Raw genomic sequence first — 15,962 nt, 5'->3', positions numbered from 1 at the left:
ACATTAATCGTTGGTTTGATTATTCCATATCCTTAATGCTGGTACCTGCAAAACCTGAGAAATAGGTTCGGAATTTCATTTTGTCCATTTTAGATGGCAGTTAGGCTACGGGAAAATGCTTAGCTACTGTTGTTTTGTATTATTTTGGCCTACTACGCACAATAGAGTATCCTATATTATTATTATTTAAAACTTAGCAGCTGCAATTTAAAGTCATTGACGCATTGTTAATTTGCGTGTAATACTTATTGTGTAATCATATTGTCTATTTTTATTTTGTAAGTTTATTATTACTGTAAATGACTAAAGAGGAGTTGTTTGCCGGCCATGAAGTTGTCACCACAGTGTTGTTTCTCCTGACAAAATACACCTGAGAGAAACACTCCTCACCAAATGATCAACATTACATATGCATAGTAGACATTATGACGGACAAAATATGTCCTTTATATGTAAAGTCTGAATGTTCACTAACTTGGAACTGTTTTCTCCAGATCCTCTGTTGGCCATTCATACTTGATCGTGGGACTAGACAGTGGGAGACTTCTTCCAGAGAACAGCAGAAAGACTACAGAGAGACTCAACCAGAGAAAAACAAGCTTCCAGAGACTAGATACCAGACAGGATCCTGAGAGACCAGACAGAGAACAAAGAGACCTGAGTTATGGAGACACATCAGTGTGACACCTGTGGGAAGAGCCTTTCCTCATCCAGTAGCCTCAAGCAGCACATGGTGATCCACACTGGAGAGAAGCCCTACAGCTGTGACCTCTGTGGTAAAACCTTTAGCCATGCTTCCAGTTTCAGAAATCACAGCAGGATCCATACCGGAGAGAAGCCATACAGTTGTGACCTCTGTGGTCAAACCTTTAGCCAGGCTGCCCATTTAAGAGTTCACAGCAGGATCCACACAGGAGAGAAGCCCTACAGCTGTGACCTCTGTGGTCAAACCTTTAGTCATGCTTCCAGTTTCAGAGATCACAGCAGGATCCACACTGGAGAGAAGCCCTACAGCTGTGACCTTTGTAGTAAAACCTTTAGGCAGAGAGGGGAATTCACAGTTCACCGCAGGATCCACACTGGAGAGAAGCCCTACAGCTGTGACCTTTGTAGTAAAACCTTTAGACAGAGAGGGGAATTCACAGTTCACCGCAGGATCCACACTGGAGAGAAGCCCTTTAGATGTGACCTCTGTGGTCAAACCTTTAGCCAGGCTTGCAGTTTAAGATCTCACCGCAGAATCCACACTGGAGAGAAGCCCTACAGCTGTGACCTCTGTGGTCAAACCTTTAGACGGAGAGGGGAATTCACAGTTCACTGCAGAATCCACACTGGAGAGAAGCCCTACAGCTGTGACCTTTGTGATAAAACCTTTAAACAGAGAGGGGAATTCACAGTTCACCGCAGAATCCACACTGGAGAGAAGCCCTACAGCTGTGACCTCTGTGATAAAACCTTTAGACAGAGAGTGAAATTCACAGTTCACCGCAGAATCCACACTGGAGAGAAGCCCTACAGCTGTTACCTCTGTGGTAAAACCTTTAGAGACGCTTCTGGTTTCAGATTTCACAGCAGGATCCACACTGGAGAGAAGCCCTACAGCTGTGACATCTGTGGTAAAACCTTTAGCCAGGCTAACAACTTAAAAGTTCATCGCAGGATCCACACTGGAGAGAAGCCCTACAGCTGTGATCTCTGTGATAAAACCTTTAGACAGAGAGGGCAATTAACAGTTCACAGCAGGATCCACACCGGAGAGTAGCCCTACAGCTGGCCACACTGTGACTTTTCATGTCAAACAAATGGCAATCTGAAGAGTCACCTGCATATCCACAATAGAAAACAAAACAAAGCAGTGATGTCTGGGGACAAGTTGTGCCAGCAGTCACCACCTGAGAGAACTTCTGTATGACCCTCAGCTGGAAGAACTACTGGCTTACACCTACTGGGACAGCACATGCAGTAACACCAGATCTACAGTCCAACATGACAGGACAGGAAAGATACTCTACCCCTGTAATGATGGAAGGGAAGTTGTCAGACAGGGTAGAATCTTGGTAAACACTTGCTGACACCTTTCTGTTCTGAAGCAATATGATTCAAGCAATTGGAATTTTCCATCTTTTGTTGTTCTGTTTGTGTTGGTTAAAATAGTCTGGTGATGTTGTGATAAGAGCTCTACAGGAACATGTGGGTTGTTCTAAACTCATCAGAACTCACCAGGCTTGGTGGTTCTGATGAAGACGGTTACTGTGTGTCTCACCAAGTTATCATTTGGTATTGTTTTTCAAGACTATACTGAATATATTTCAGACAATACTGACTGAATATGTTGAATCTGTCAATATTTACTCTATATTGAAGTACTTTTAGCTTTGTTGGTAAATGTAAAGCCTTTTGTAAAATGGATTTGAAAAGTGATACACAAATAAAGTTGTCTGAGATACTTTCTGTATCTTTGTTGTTTTGTGACAGTTCCAGACTGTCCAGACTGACGCCTGGGACACACTGGCTGCAAAGTGCCGCGATTAGCTGCGAAGTGCCTGGAAGCGCAGCCTTATTCCTTTCGGCGCCCATGTTATCAAATTGGACAGGCCACACGGGCTGCGAAGCGCCGCGATTGGCTCGTGCTCTGGAGCGATCGTTTCGGCAGCTGACCTCATTATCATATTGGGAAGAATGAATGAATGAATAAAGAAATACATAAATGAATGAATACATAACCAAATACATGTAAGTTATAAGTAACTATTGATTGACAATTGTGCATTCATTAAGACATGTATTCATTTATTTCTGTCTAAATGAATGAATGTGGGCATTTATTTATTAATTCATTCATTTCTAACTATGGCAGGTTTGGTCCTCTATACATATCTACCATCTGTCCACACAACATGATCTATCCAGTCTATTTTGGGTGCCAGTTTTAGTTTTACAGTACATTTAGTAAATAAATATCTGAACATGACTCAAAATACATTTATTCTGTTGAAAGTCAGAATTGCAGAGTCTGAAACTACTGTATGTACACCATAAGGACACATTCTATTTATTTATTCATATATACGGAGTACAGTCATACAAGATTGCTTGCATTATTTCATTCAATAATCTAAGACGGCATCGTTATGTGTAAAAATTACTTATCACTTTAGCCCAGTTAGAGAAGCATTTCTTGCAAATATTTGTGCATTGCCTTCACAGTAGGTTGAAATCATCCCAATTTCACATCATACCTTGCAAATTCACAATAAATCATTTCTGAATTTAAGAAGCAATAATGGACCATAGTACTTAGAAAAGCACTTGCATTCAGTGCCATGGGTGAGTAGTCACTGTGGTTAGTGTGCCAATCTGGAGTCCAGAGGAGATCCTCTCAGAATAAAAATATCTATATTCAAGTAACCCTCTATGGGAAAAAACACAACCTTTAAAGATACAATACCACACATTATGTAGGAAATAAAGCTAGAACATAACTTTGATCATACCTGCATGCTTTCTTATGTTGTCAATCATTAATAACAGTATGAAAAATAGATATGTTTTAATAATGGAAAACATTAATAAGCACGTTGATAAACAAAGCCAGTTCATGGGCAAGTGTAGCAGCATTACTGAACGCACTTAGCTCCCCGCTACCCCCCCCCCCCCCCAATTAAAAAACAATTATATAAAGAGTTTTTAATATACAGTAAATATAGTTAAATAAATGACAGCTATACAGTATGTTGAAAATTATAAAGCCCCTTGATGGGGTAAAAATAATAACAACAAAATAGTATTCAGACACACTGAGAGAGAGCATGGGTCATTCAGCTGTTAAAGTTGACAGAACTCTCATCTTGAGGGTGAGATAATTCAATTTACTGTTATTGTAATGTGTAGACACAAGATGGATTTCAACTGATGTCCAAATCTAAAATGTAGAGCATCTGTCAGAGCAGAAACATTATTGTTTCTCTTAACTTTCATAAAAATAAATGTTCTGTGAATATCATTCTCTAAAGGCTGTAAAAGTATGCAAAAATATGAAAGGCAAAGCAGGATGCATATTCACAGCAGTATTCTGTTTACATCAAATGTTACAAAAATACATGCGTTCATCATGCCGGGGATAAGTTGATTCACAAGGCCTCTAACCCCAATACTATGGGCATATGTTTCTCTGTTTAAGAAGGAGGGATTTAAAAGCATATCAATATAGTACCATAGTAAAATTTCACTTTAAATATCAAATATCATTCTGTTGAGTTCCTCAACCTTTCTTATCTATAATATGAGTGGAAAAACACCCCAAATTGTATGGCAGGACCAGAAATACTAGCATCATGAGATTTCAGATTCAACTAAAAAAAAAAAAAATTCTGTCCATCCTTCATTGGGGCTGTGGCTATAACAGTATGTAAAATTATCCCTGTTAAATGTATTAATTCAATATACAGTATGTCCAATCTGTCATCTTACATATCAAGGTTCAGAAAAAGAGTTGGTGAAATTGGTTAAAAGTTAGAAAAACAAATGCCTTCGAATATTCACAAATGAACATTTGATAGGAAATACCAGGAGGACGGTTCAGTCACCTGGCCCTAAGATAGTACATGCATGCATGATACACTCAGTAGAACAGCATCTGCTACTGTGCATCATGCCATGTCCAGTACATAACAGTATAGCTGCAGTCTGACAGTCCATTGACTTTCTTCTTTCTTTTAAGTTCTAAACATGAAATAATTACAAATCATCTTGTACTGATTAAATTCAGATACCCGAATGTAAGGGCCTTGTTGGGTAGAAAAACAATGTTAATGCTATGATTTGCATAATAATTTTTTCCTGTAAACACAAAATACAAGATTGAACGTCATCTTCATGGTGATTTAGGGCAAGCTAAAGGAATAGTTTTGAAAATATGACATACTTACTTCAGAACTGACAAAACGGACACAAATTATTTATTTGATTTAGGTTCACTACACCGTTTTGGATTCTAGTCTGATCTAATACGCTTTAGTAAACAATCATTATTCGGTGCAATACCAAAAGAATAATTAAATATGCCTACGGAACAGAGTGGTATCAAGAGAAAAACAAAGATACTAGTTTCTAAGGGTGCATGTAAAGTGGGTTGAACAAACCAATTAATGACAGCTCCATAATGTTTCTATTTTGTAACACAAATTACATAGAAAATAACTACTCTAAGCACATTCTCACTACCCTTAATAAAGGTGTCAGATGAATGATAATAAACGTACACTACATTCCTCATTTTAAATGAACACATATCCAGATCTACACTTGCGGTGTGCATAATGTTAATTTGTTTCCTCCCGCCACACCCACAATGAGATCATCAATTATTGGTTTGCTCTGGTGTTATATTGTAGCTGGTCCATACACCTCTATGGACCCGCACAGAGCATTATTGTGTTCTTGTACATTTAAAAGAGCCATCACAGGGCTGCAGGTATGGAGCTTAAGTATATTACCAAAGTCGTTTTTGCAAAGCTCTTGCAATAAAGAACCAGGGTGAAGTTCCCCCTGGTTCCTGATTTGGGTTTAGTGTTGTGTTCTCCTCCTGTATGGTAGAGGTTGGGGTTTGTGGGGAGGAAGCTGATCCTAGATCTGTGTGCAACTTCACAGCAGCCCACAAAGCTGTGCGTGTGTACAGTATAAGTGCCACTTTGAGTTATACATTCACATCTTCCAAAAAGTGCAAATTGACTTGCATCATGGCTCAGTGTAGAAGGCCTGGATAGGAACCTACAGGATAAAGGTTCTGTAGCTCTTGAAAAAACATGGAATGGACAATTACAAAAATACACATTTGTGGCCTTTACATTGAAACATGAAATAGTTTGTGCCAAAATGCTTTCAAGAGTTTCTCTTTTTTTGTGCACAAGATAAACATTCTGTAAGTAGAGTTATTCCTAATCTCATTTGACAATACATGTCTTAATGGATGAAATAACAAAGGGGAACTTTGGCTTGGAGGAGTTTAAACAATTAAACACATTGAGAACTGGACTGGGCACAGCCTCACTCAATAGCTTAAATCAATCAATTGTCAACGTGAATCTGCCACTGTTAAATTAGAAATGTATTTCTATCATTTGTTCTCCATTTACAGTGTACTAGAATTCATGGAAACAGAGAAGACTGTCTATGGAACAGACTGTGCTCTGCTTTTTGGGTTGATGCAAAACATACAGTGTACGGTGATGGGGCATACATAGAAAACAGACAATATGGGGGAAGGAGGGGGCTGCAGAGAGATGGAATGGCCCAGATTCTTCAGTCTTTTGAAACTCTCTTTCCCCTCTCCCTCTCTCTCTTTCTCTCGTCTCTAAGCTACCTCTGACGCATCATTTTCTCCTCTGCAGACCTCAGGTCAGTGTAATTAAATCCCTGGATCTTCACTTACTTTAATGGGATTGGCTGAGAGATAAGAATACTTAGGTATGGGGTGCTTACTGTATCTAAATACGGCAAGATGGTGGCTTCCGTTCACCATACCTACCCTATATGGCTATATCATAGTCTTATCTTGTGTTTCCTGACGGTCTTAATGCCAACCTGCTACTAAACTGCTTTAATCAGATTCTCCCTCTCCTTTTCTCAACTCCACACTTTCTCACGTCTTTGTCTACGAGCCCACACCCAGGGCTTTCTTCATGTGTTCGTATACCACATAGGAGATGCTGACAGCAGGAATGACTTTCAGGAAGTTAGGGGCGATGCCCCGATAGAGCCCAGGTACCCCTTCATGTGACATGATGTGTTTGAACTGACCAACCATGGACAGCTTGGGTTCTCCCTCAGTTGTTGCTGTCAGAGAGAAAAACAAAAAGTGAGAGCGTGAAAAGACAGAAAGCGAACAAGAGACATTTCTTTTTTTTCAGCAGTGTATGTTCATAATGTGTTCCTCAGCCCTCACTTTCCACGACAACATCCTAACTCCACTACAACTAACATCCATCTCTTTGTTCTCTGTCTCCATCTCCATTCCCCTCTCAACTCCCCATTCATCGCCCCGGAGCCTTACCCTGGGCCTGCATGCGTGTCCTGATCAGGGCCAGAGGGTAGGAGGCCAGCTGGCCACAGGTGCTGGACACAGTTCCACAGCCCAGCAGCACCAGCACACCAGGGTCAGCTGAGCCTATACTGTACCTCTGGAGCCAGGTGTTCTTCAAGGTCTGCAGAGGGAGGAGCGAAAAAAAGGGGGAGGGGGTGGCAGGGGAGAAGAAGAGGGAGGTGTGGGGAAATACGGCAGATGAGATAGAGAGGGAGGAATTGGAGAAGGATAAATAAAAGAGGAAGATTAGTCAATGGTGGGACAGTTAATTAATTGCCTATAATTGAAAAAAAAAACTCAGGCATCCAATGTCTTTCCTATAATATTTTAGGAGGTAGGACGTTTAGAACAATGCAGTTATTTACTCATAACAGATTCCCCAAGGACAAGTTACAGGGCATTGATAAATTACTCTTAAAGCTTGTCCAGATTGTCAGACACAGCTGGCAACCATCACAACTGCACACACAAATATCTCTCTTTGTCATTCGGTCTCCCTCTTTCGCCCTCTCTCTCTCTCTCTCTCTCTCTCTCTCTCTCTCTCTGTCACACACACCTCATAGACAGCCAGGTCTATGCCAGCGTAGGGGATGATTCCCAGTGTGTTGGGTACGTAGCCTCTGTAGAAGGCTCGTACCCCCTCCTTTCTTAGGATCTGCTTGGCACAGTCAGCCATGCCTGAGTACTGTCCAGTCTTCCTGAGGGTCAGACGAGTCTTCAAGACCTGGAAGGGGGAGGAGGACCGATGGGGAAAACGACAGTGAAGTTAAGCATTAACAGAGAGAGGTTTGATATGTGCACTCTTAAAACTTACAACTTTACACATCCACAAACACACTTGGACACACACACACACACAAACCTCCATAGGGTAGATGATGGTTTGGGCAGTGGCTCCGGCCAGAGAACCAGCTAGGAACCTTTCCTGTACCCGCAGACTGGCCCCTTCCTTACTACCACGAATAAACCACTTGATCTATGGTGGAAAGACGAGAGGAAGACAGAGAGGGAGAGAGATGGTCGAAGAATACCAGAAGAGGGGGAAAACAGCGTGGTGGGAACAGGGGGGTAGACAATGTGGGCAGAGAGCACATGACGTGGGAGAGGGATAGAAAGTGAGACACAGAGAGATGGAATGGGAGTACCAGAAGAGAAAGAAAGAGATGGTGTGGGAGAGGAAGACAGGCAGGAGGAGTGAAGGGGAGACGGGGAATAAGTGAGCAACACTGGGGTGGGGAAGAACAGTCAGAGACACAACATGTAGAGAGATGGGGTGTGTCAGGGTGTGTGAGCCAGAGAGCTTGCCTGTGTTTTCCGTTCCTGTGTTTAATAATTGCAAGTCTTTATATCATACCCGACGATTAGTCATAGACGAATGAGAGTTGCCCCTTGGTACTTTTCCAGGCAGGGCTTTACCAAGTACGTTAGAGAGGAAAAACACGAACCCTTTTCCTTTAAATCATTCCTAATCTGAGAAGCCTGGATAGATAAAAGCGTTGTTACATAACCCTGTCGTATTTGGCAATCTATCTGTGCTAGATCAGTGGTTGCCTCAAGGAAACTAGGGTTTAAAGGAAAGTACTAGTTTAAGGTCAGGTGAGATCAAAGCCGGGAAATATACAGTCTCGTAGACTAACCTGTTCGTAGGCCATGAACTTGATGGCTGACTCGGGGGCTATTTTGAGCACGTTGATGCCGTTGCCCCTCCAGAGGGCTCGCACACCCCCTTCCTGGACCATCCCCTTCAGGCCCGTCCATATGTTGATCCCTCGCGAGCTGGAGCCATGCACCTGCGTGTACAAGATGTTAGCTGTGCTTACATGCGAAACAAAGTGGACTTGCTAATGCGAGCAAAAAACGGATGCCATGTTAAACTAAAATAATCTATGCTAATAGGGGAAAATACACATGAAAACGTAGGGATGTTTAAGACATTACAAGCACAAAGGTGGACACAATGTGTAAACAATGTAAAAACCCATGGCTTGATTTACCCATACTAATTCAATTATACATGTATGTCCACACTACATGGGTGTAGCCTTGTAAAATCTGACCTCTCACCTGTAGGAAAACTTTAAGCCGGTCAAGTGGCGCAGTCCCAGTCCTTGACACCGCTCCGGCCATCGCCCCGGCAACCAGCTGCCTCCATACCAGCCCTGACCGCCGTTCCCGCTCAGAAAACTCATCTGGAATGGTCAGGTGCTCCCCAATGTCAAACATCTGGAAAACAGCAAGGAGAACAGGTCTGGATCACAACAAGAAAACTATAATACAGTATATTCTGTACCTATCTGTTGATGGAAACACAGACTTTAAATATTGTTTACTGTAGTACAAGATGGTTAGCCTTGTAAAACCTTCCTGATCTTGGAAAATGTAAAACGTTCATTCATTTGAAACTCTTGCTTATTTATTTGCCAGAATGTCAAGAAATATGCATCGTACAGTTTATCCAAAAGTGGCCTGTACCTCTATAGATCTGTGATTTGTGTAGGGGGTGCAGAGATGGACAGGCAACACTAACATGTGAATGTTTCCAGTAGTGGGCTATGTCTTCCATGTTGTGTAGGGGGTTGAATAGGAAGTGATCTCGCCACTCGTTCCAGTCAATGGTCCTGTTGCCATCCCTGTCCATGCTGTGAGACATCCCACACACACAGAGGGAAAGAAAGAGAGAGAGAGAGAGAGAGAGAGAGAGAGAGAGATGAGAGAGAGAGAGAGAGAGAGAGAGAGAGAGAGAGAGAGAGAGAGAGAGAGAGAGAGATGAGAGAGAGAGAGAGAGAGAGAGAGAGAGAGAGAGAGAGAGAGAGAGAGAGAGAGGAGAGAGAGAGAGAAGAGAGAGAGAGAGTCAAATACATGCACATACACACAAAATAGGATTGACTTCAAAACACAAACAATCACATACCTCTGAAGGATTCTGGATGCTTGCTCCATTGAGACTTTCACTCCTAGGTTATTCAGTGATTGCTGAATCTCGCCCACATCGATGTGTCCTACAAACACGAGACACAACCGTACATGTGCAAGTTTCATGACACACCAGTTACTGATGTACAGTACATGGCTGTGTAAAGGATGTACAATAACATGCCAAATCGATCATGCAGGGACAGCTCCAATTGATGCAACTGTGTACATAATGTGTGTGTGAGTTTCAATGTACCGTAAGTATATATGTGTGTGTGTGCGTAAGTAGTACTTTATATGTCTTTGTATGTGTGTATTCGTGTGTGTGAGTGAGAGAGTGTGTGTGAGCGAGCGTGCGTGCGTGCATGGTGTAGTGACATGCACACCATCGTTGTTGCGGTCCAGTTTATGGAACATGAGCCGCAGTTCTCTCTCGTGGGCCCGCAGGTACTGAGAGAACTCCTCCAAGTCCAACAAGCCATCGTGGTTGGTGTCGCTCTCACGCACTATCTGCAGGGACAAGCCGGTGGTGGTTGGGGGTGAGGGCAGGTTGAGGAGGGCGAGAGGGTGGGAAATGGTACAAGAGACAAAAGGGGGTGAGGGTGATGGGGGGTTGTTGTTGTGAGGGATCAAGAAGGAGCCCAGGGAGGAGAAGGAGAAAGGATCGTTATTATAATCATATTTAAGATCCAGTATAGTATTTGGATTCTACGTTTTTTGGTCTACTGCTCACCCTCTACTATGTGGTGGGTGAGCAAATAAGACAGAGGACAAAGAAATGGAGAGAGAAGGAGAGAGAGATATATATCAAGAGAGAGAGAGAGAGAGAGAGAGAGAGAGAGAGAGAGAGAGAGAGAGAGAGAGAGAGAGAGAGAGAGAGAGAGAGAGAGAGAGAGAGAGAGAGAGAGAGAGAGAGAGAGAGAGAGAGAGAGAGAGAGAGAGAGAGAGAGAGAGAGAGAGAGAGAGAGAGAGAGAGAGAGAGAGAGATAGAAATTGAGTCAACACTGACTAATAGAGCTCCTTTATAATCCGCTTCACTCACTGCCCAGCCAATCTCCAGGAACAATCAAGTGCTACAGTAATCTGACTACCTGAACCAAGGCACATGATTTACACAAACTCACACACATATGCACGCACACATGCACATACACGCACATACATAACACACACACACAGCATGCACGCACACACGTACACGCACACACACAAAAAAATTAAGGTCATCATTCCTTATTATGAAACTTGCCTTGTTGCTGAATAAGCCACAGCAACTTGAAATTACCATCAAATCCTCAAAATCCCTCACTGTTCAAGAGAGCAAACTGGCGCATAAGTAAATTAATTTCTTCACTCAATACCACCTCTTAGATAAGTGCTAGGAACTACACATGCAGGTAATGAGCATAGCTGTTTCTATGCAGTATATCTTTAAACCTGGCAGATGGTGGTAGTCCACTGAGACACCAACACAATCAGAGCATCTATTTAAGCATGGGTCTGATGACTGATGTCGCCACAGGACATCTCTGTCTCCCTAAGGACAGCTTGAGGACAGCCCCAGCTGCACATGGTAATGCTAAGCCAAGCTGCTGTTGTACCTGAAACGAGCTATGCTACCAAGCTCAACATTTGTTTCTAAAAACCATGGAAAGCTAAAGACACTAAAATATGAGCGTGGCGGCTAAGCTAAGGCCATGACTGTGCATGATACAATATAAAGATATGGCCAAATGAGTACGAAAAAACAAAATCTGACACATTGACCACAGTATACGATTATGTAAGAGTAGATGGACATCTGGTGAAATGTTAGCACCGAAGTTTGACCTTTCAACTGTGCTAAACTGACCAGACGGCCCATTACAGTAATGAAAATATTGTTCAAACATCAAACATACATTCATCCCTTCGTGATAACTGAGAGTGGTAGACTATAAAACAATAAAGCACTGGCGGATTCTGTAGTCATTCATCAACTAGGCTAACTCTCTTAGCAGGGACACTATAGTGCGTAGGAACATTACAACACATGCTCACACAAATAGAGTGGCTGAGGAAAGACAAAGATGCAATGGAGGTAGTACAATTTCACCTGCTCACATTGGCTTATCGCATGTTCAGTCAGTTCATAGTACAACATGAACCAGTACAAGATCTGTACTGAGAAGAAGTACAGTGTGGAGTATTTCAGCCACGCTTATTTACAGTTTGGCAATCTGACAAGTTAGCTTTGTCAGATTAATTTTTCCATATTCTCACATAAACCCAGCTGAATTGGAACAACCCCATATATCATGTTTGATCAGTGTCAAAATATGTAAAAAAGGATGAAAACATAAAAACTGTTAAACAATAATAGATCTTATCTCCTCGTCAAACCCCTGGACCCCTGTGTGTTACATGTGCTGGACAACTCTACACTGGCAAGTCATAAAGATTGTGAGTTTTCTGTACTCTGTAATCTACTTCAAAGGGTGATTCTCTATCTAGAAGTAGCATGGTCCTGTACATGTGTATATGTGACAGTAGGAGACCGACACAGAGAGAAAGAGCGAGAGCGAGAGATAGAGATAGAGAGAGAGAGAGAGAGAGAGAGAGAGAGAGAGAGAGAGAGCAAGAGAGAGAGAGAATTTCCAGGACTGTTGAGCAAGGTTGGTTCTGTCTGTAGCCTAGGGAGCTTTCTTTTCATAGAATGAAGCTACATGAAACTTTTTATTTAAATGGAGTTTGTCCATGGCAGGGGACAAAAGACAATTGTTTTCAGAGATTGCACAACCCTCATTACATTTGTGGCCAATTTGTTTTATTTATATATTTCAGTTTAACATTTGTTAACCGTCGGCTATATAAATTACAATGTCTAAAACGTTGTAATTTTCCTTACTAGACTTCTATAACTTCTGATCTACGGGTGAGGCAAAAGCTTTTCAAAGCATGCGAATAATTGGTGTTCCCTGTGGGGTTTAGGTTGCTTTGGGTCACTGCATACAGAATAACCTGCGTTAGCAAACTTAGGGAGGTGAGACAAAGTCTACTACACAAGAGCTGTGCTCATATATGTCAGTCTTCATCAGCATTGAATAGACCGGTTCCCCAGTGCTGGTAGGCTACTCCAGGTTGAGCGGGAGACCCACGTTGAAGCCCGAATGGGTCACTGGTGCAACAGGCTTGATTTACAGCCAGCTAAAATATTTATCCAAGAAACTGTACGTTTCCTGCGCTAAACTAGGACAGTCCTGCATTTCGAAGATGCTTTGGTCAGTATTTTGTTGTGATGTGGGAGAGCTCACGTTTTAAATGGGTCAGATGCATTTTTAATTGAGTTGATTTGCCCTTCAAAGAGCAAGTGGATCTCTAAATATCCTTAGATAAATTCCTTCCGCAGACAACTCCGCAGATGTCATTACAGACTGCCGCTGTAATGACATCACATTCAAAATAGGTCTAGAGCACTGAGACACCGGATAGACTAAACCTTCGGGGACTTGCTCAGGTCCTTTAGAGACGAAGTAACGCAGACAATACATCTCTAACTTGTACAGTTATGATAATGTTGTCCCATGATCACGACCTCTCGATTTGATCTGATGTCAAAAGCTGATTTGAATCCAGGCTCCAGAGGTCCACTTACACCATCGCTCTTTCACACACATAGCCTACACACATGGTAAAGTATAGGTGCACATTGGTTAAAGAGCTACTGTAACATTTCTTTAAAACGCTGTTTACCTCCTCCGCGTCACTCAGAAGTAACCCCCTGGCAGCAAGTCCGATTCGTAACTCGTTAAAGTCGACCCTCCCGTCTTTATTGAGGTCCAACTGGTCAAATAATTCAGCATATTGTATCTCCCGCTCTCTCTCAGGTTCTAAAAGCGCACCGTTGTCTTGACAGTGAGTTCGGGTCCAGCCAAAGCAGAACCGAGCCCTGGCTTCGCCCATGTGAATATGATGATTTCACAGTCTTCTTGTAAAGACAATCCTAACACAGGCGTTATTGGAACACACGTCCAGGCGTCAGAATTCGTGGTTAGAAAAGTTAAATTATGTCAGAATTAGTTTCCACAACACCGGAAAACCAGCAATGGTATTTTCCAGCTCTTGGACCCACGGTCAGTGAAGCCGACTGCTGCACTGGAGTAGTAGCCTATATGGCAGGCTAACTAGTTGCCTCGTAGGGGATCAGCTGGTCTTGTTGCGGGTACCGGTGTAAATGATCATGCAGAAACCGAATTTATCTAGGCTACGAATGAGATGTAGCCTAGCCGAAATGAGCTCTCGTGCCTGATATCAACCCCTGTATCTGTTACATGTGCCGTGACATTGGTCCGTAGAAATCCATGTAGCCTACTAATTCCAATGAATTAGAGTTTTCGTCATGGCACGGGATTGGATATTTCTCGATAGGTCAGATAAAGCTACAGAGCATCGTCTCCCGGCGTCCGTGCAAATTTACCGCATTTTACGTGCGATTCGTTAAACTGCTTGTGCGCGTGTATGGGGATGCCGTAATTATGTGCGTTATTCAGTTCGGTATGTATGTGAGTAATTACTTTTAATTTGAAAGTTATTTTGATAGGAAGTTCTTCCTCATATGCCCAGAGCGCTTAAATAGTGTAAAAAATAAATGCACCAATAGACTGTCATTCCTTCCTCCCCCACTTCCAGATCGTAACACCTCCCATCAGTATTGTCGAGCTGGTGCAGGCACAGCGCGTATACAGACAAACCAACATTATGCAGCACATTTCATGAGCGACCAGGCCAGGCTTTCTATTGGATAAAGAGACAGGTAGCCTATAGTCAGAGAGAAAGCCTATAGTCAGAGAGAAAGCGAAATGTTGTCTATTCCAATTCGTCACTCAAATTCTCTTATTTGACGTTCCTCCACAGCTGGTCTGGTTTTGAGTATTATTTTAATGTATTTGACACAATGAGGGATACTTCGTAAATTAATGAGTTAGGCTATGACTTTTAGTTTATTTACACTAAAGTAGTAAATTAGTTAGTAATAATAATGGCGATTTGGATTATAATTGTTAATATGTCATCATGATATATAGGGCCTATATATTTACATACACTGTGTATATATAACATAGGACACATCATTAATAAATGTTTATGTCTTGCTCGAAATGAGGACTGTCCCCATTGAACTTAAGTCACTAATAGCTTCTTATTGGATATTAATAGAGCTGTAATTAGGTTTGCGTGCCGTGACGCGGGTACCGTACTGTGATGAATGGAAACCGCTCGCTCAGCAACCAAAGGATATGAGAAAGAGATTACGGAGCGAGACGGTGGGAGCGGGTTAGTTTAGGGTCGGCCTACAGTAGGGCCTATTCAGTTGTATTTAAGAACACAACTTTTAAAAACAAATCTGAGAATGATCTGACAGATCACACACACACCCCCACACACACACACACACACAATGCATCACCTAAGAAACAACTGTGACCGTCTGCAGCTGCTACTCCTCAAATCCTTGCTGATCCCTTCCGCAGGGCCCTCGCCCTCTGTCTGTCCTGGCAGCGTGGAAGTGAATGGAGGGAACACATTCAAAGAAAGTAGGTTGGCGTCGGCCTTGAAACACAAGACTTGACTTAACATATCAGTTTAGGCTGATGAGGTTGTGCAGTCATAGCCGCTATACACAACCACACACACGTTATTTATTTACTTTACCTCATTCAATATAATTTCATATACATTTGTTGTGAAGCAAACTCCAAGGGAATAAAACACTTTTAAACTATTGAGATGCACTCCAACCCTATCAGGACCTTATCCTGAGGCTCTGGCAATGCATGGTTGTCACAGGCTGTTCCCTACAAGCATGACAGACAAACCTCACGCCTGATTGGACCCAGAGGAGAAGAATGTGAGTGGAAACTATTTTTCCCTTTTCAGACAACTCTGTTAGTTTGGCATCTGAGGGACTGGAACTGGTGTGTATGGGACC

The 15,962-nt window shown here is 42.3% G+C and overlaps 2 protein-coding genes across 2 annotated transcripts; one reads left to right on the top strand and one right to left on the bottom strand.

Moving 5' to 3' along the window:
* The first annotated feature begins 261 nt into the window (after positions 1–261).
* Positions 262–2,737, top strand: LOC134011468 (zinc finger protein 271-like). The gene has a single exon (XM_062451033.1). It carries the CDS (start codon positions 665–667, stop codon positions 1,760–1,762), a length of 1,098 nt encoding a protein of 365 aa, XP_062307017.1. The 5' UTR covers positions 262–664; the 3' UTR covers positions 1,763–2,737.
* Positions 2,738–6,061: 3,324 nt separating this feature from the next.
* slc25a23b (solute carrier family 25 member 23b) lies at positions 6,062–14,634 on the bottom strand. Its single transcript, XM_062451032.1, has 10 exons — positions 13,727–14,634; positions 10,381–10,504; positions 9,993–10,080; positions 9,609–9,720; positions 9,146–9,304; positions 8,719–8,871; positions 7,944–8,057; positions 7,638–7,805; positions 7,052–7,202; positions 6,062–6,834 (listed from the first exon to the last, which is right to left on the bottom strand). The coding sequence occupies exons 1-10, from the start codon at positions 13,934–13,936 to the stop codon at positions 6,653–6,655; spliced, it is 1,461 nt and encodes a 486-aa protein (XP_062307016.1). The 5' UTR covers positions 13,937–14,634; the 3' UTR covers positions 6,062–6,652.
* Between the last annotated feature and the right edge of the window lie 1,328 nt (positions 14,635–15,962).

Source organism: Osmerus eperlanus, chromosome 2, assembly GCF_963692335.1.
Source record: "Osmerus eperlanus chromosome 2, fOsmEpe2.1, whole genome shotgun sequence".
Lineage (NCBI taxonomy): Eukaryota > Metazoa > Chordata > Actinopteri > Osmeriformes > Osmeridae > Osmerus > Osmerus eperlanus.
The sequence above is the reverse complement of the archived record's forward strand: the minus strand, read 5'-3'. Positions and strand labels throughout refer to the sequence as shown.

Bases quoted from the DNA above. Each gene is read 5' to 3' on its own strand.
- LOC134011468 (XM_062451033.1), top strand. From the start codon at position 665: ATGGAGACACATCAGTGTGACACCTGTGGGAAGAGCCTTTCCTCATCC.
- slc25a23b (XM_062451032.1), bottom strand. From the start codon at position 13,936: ATGGGCGAAGCCAGGGCTCGGTTCTGCTTTGGCTGGACCCGAACTCAC. The intron at 10,505-13,726 runs GTAAACAGCGTT...TTGTCCCTGCAG, and splicing joins TTCTGAGTGACGCGGAGGAG to ATAGTGCGTGAGAGCGACAC. The intron at 7,203-7,637 runs GTGTGTGTGACA...CTCCCTCTGCAG, and splicing joins TAGACCTGGCTGTCTATGAG to ACCTTGAAGAACACCTGGCT.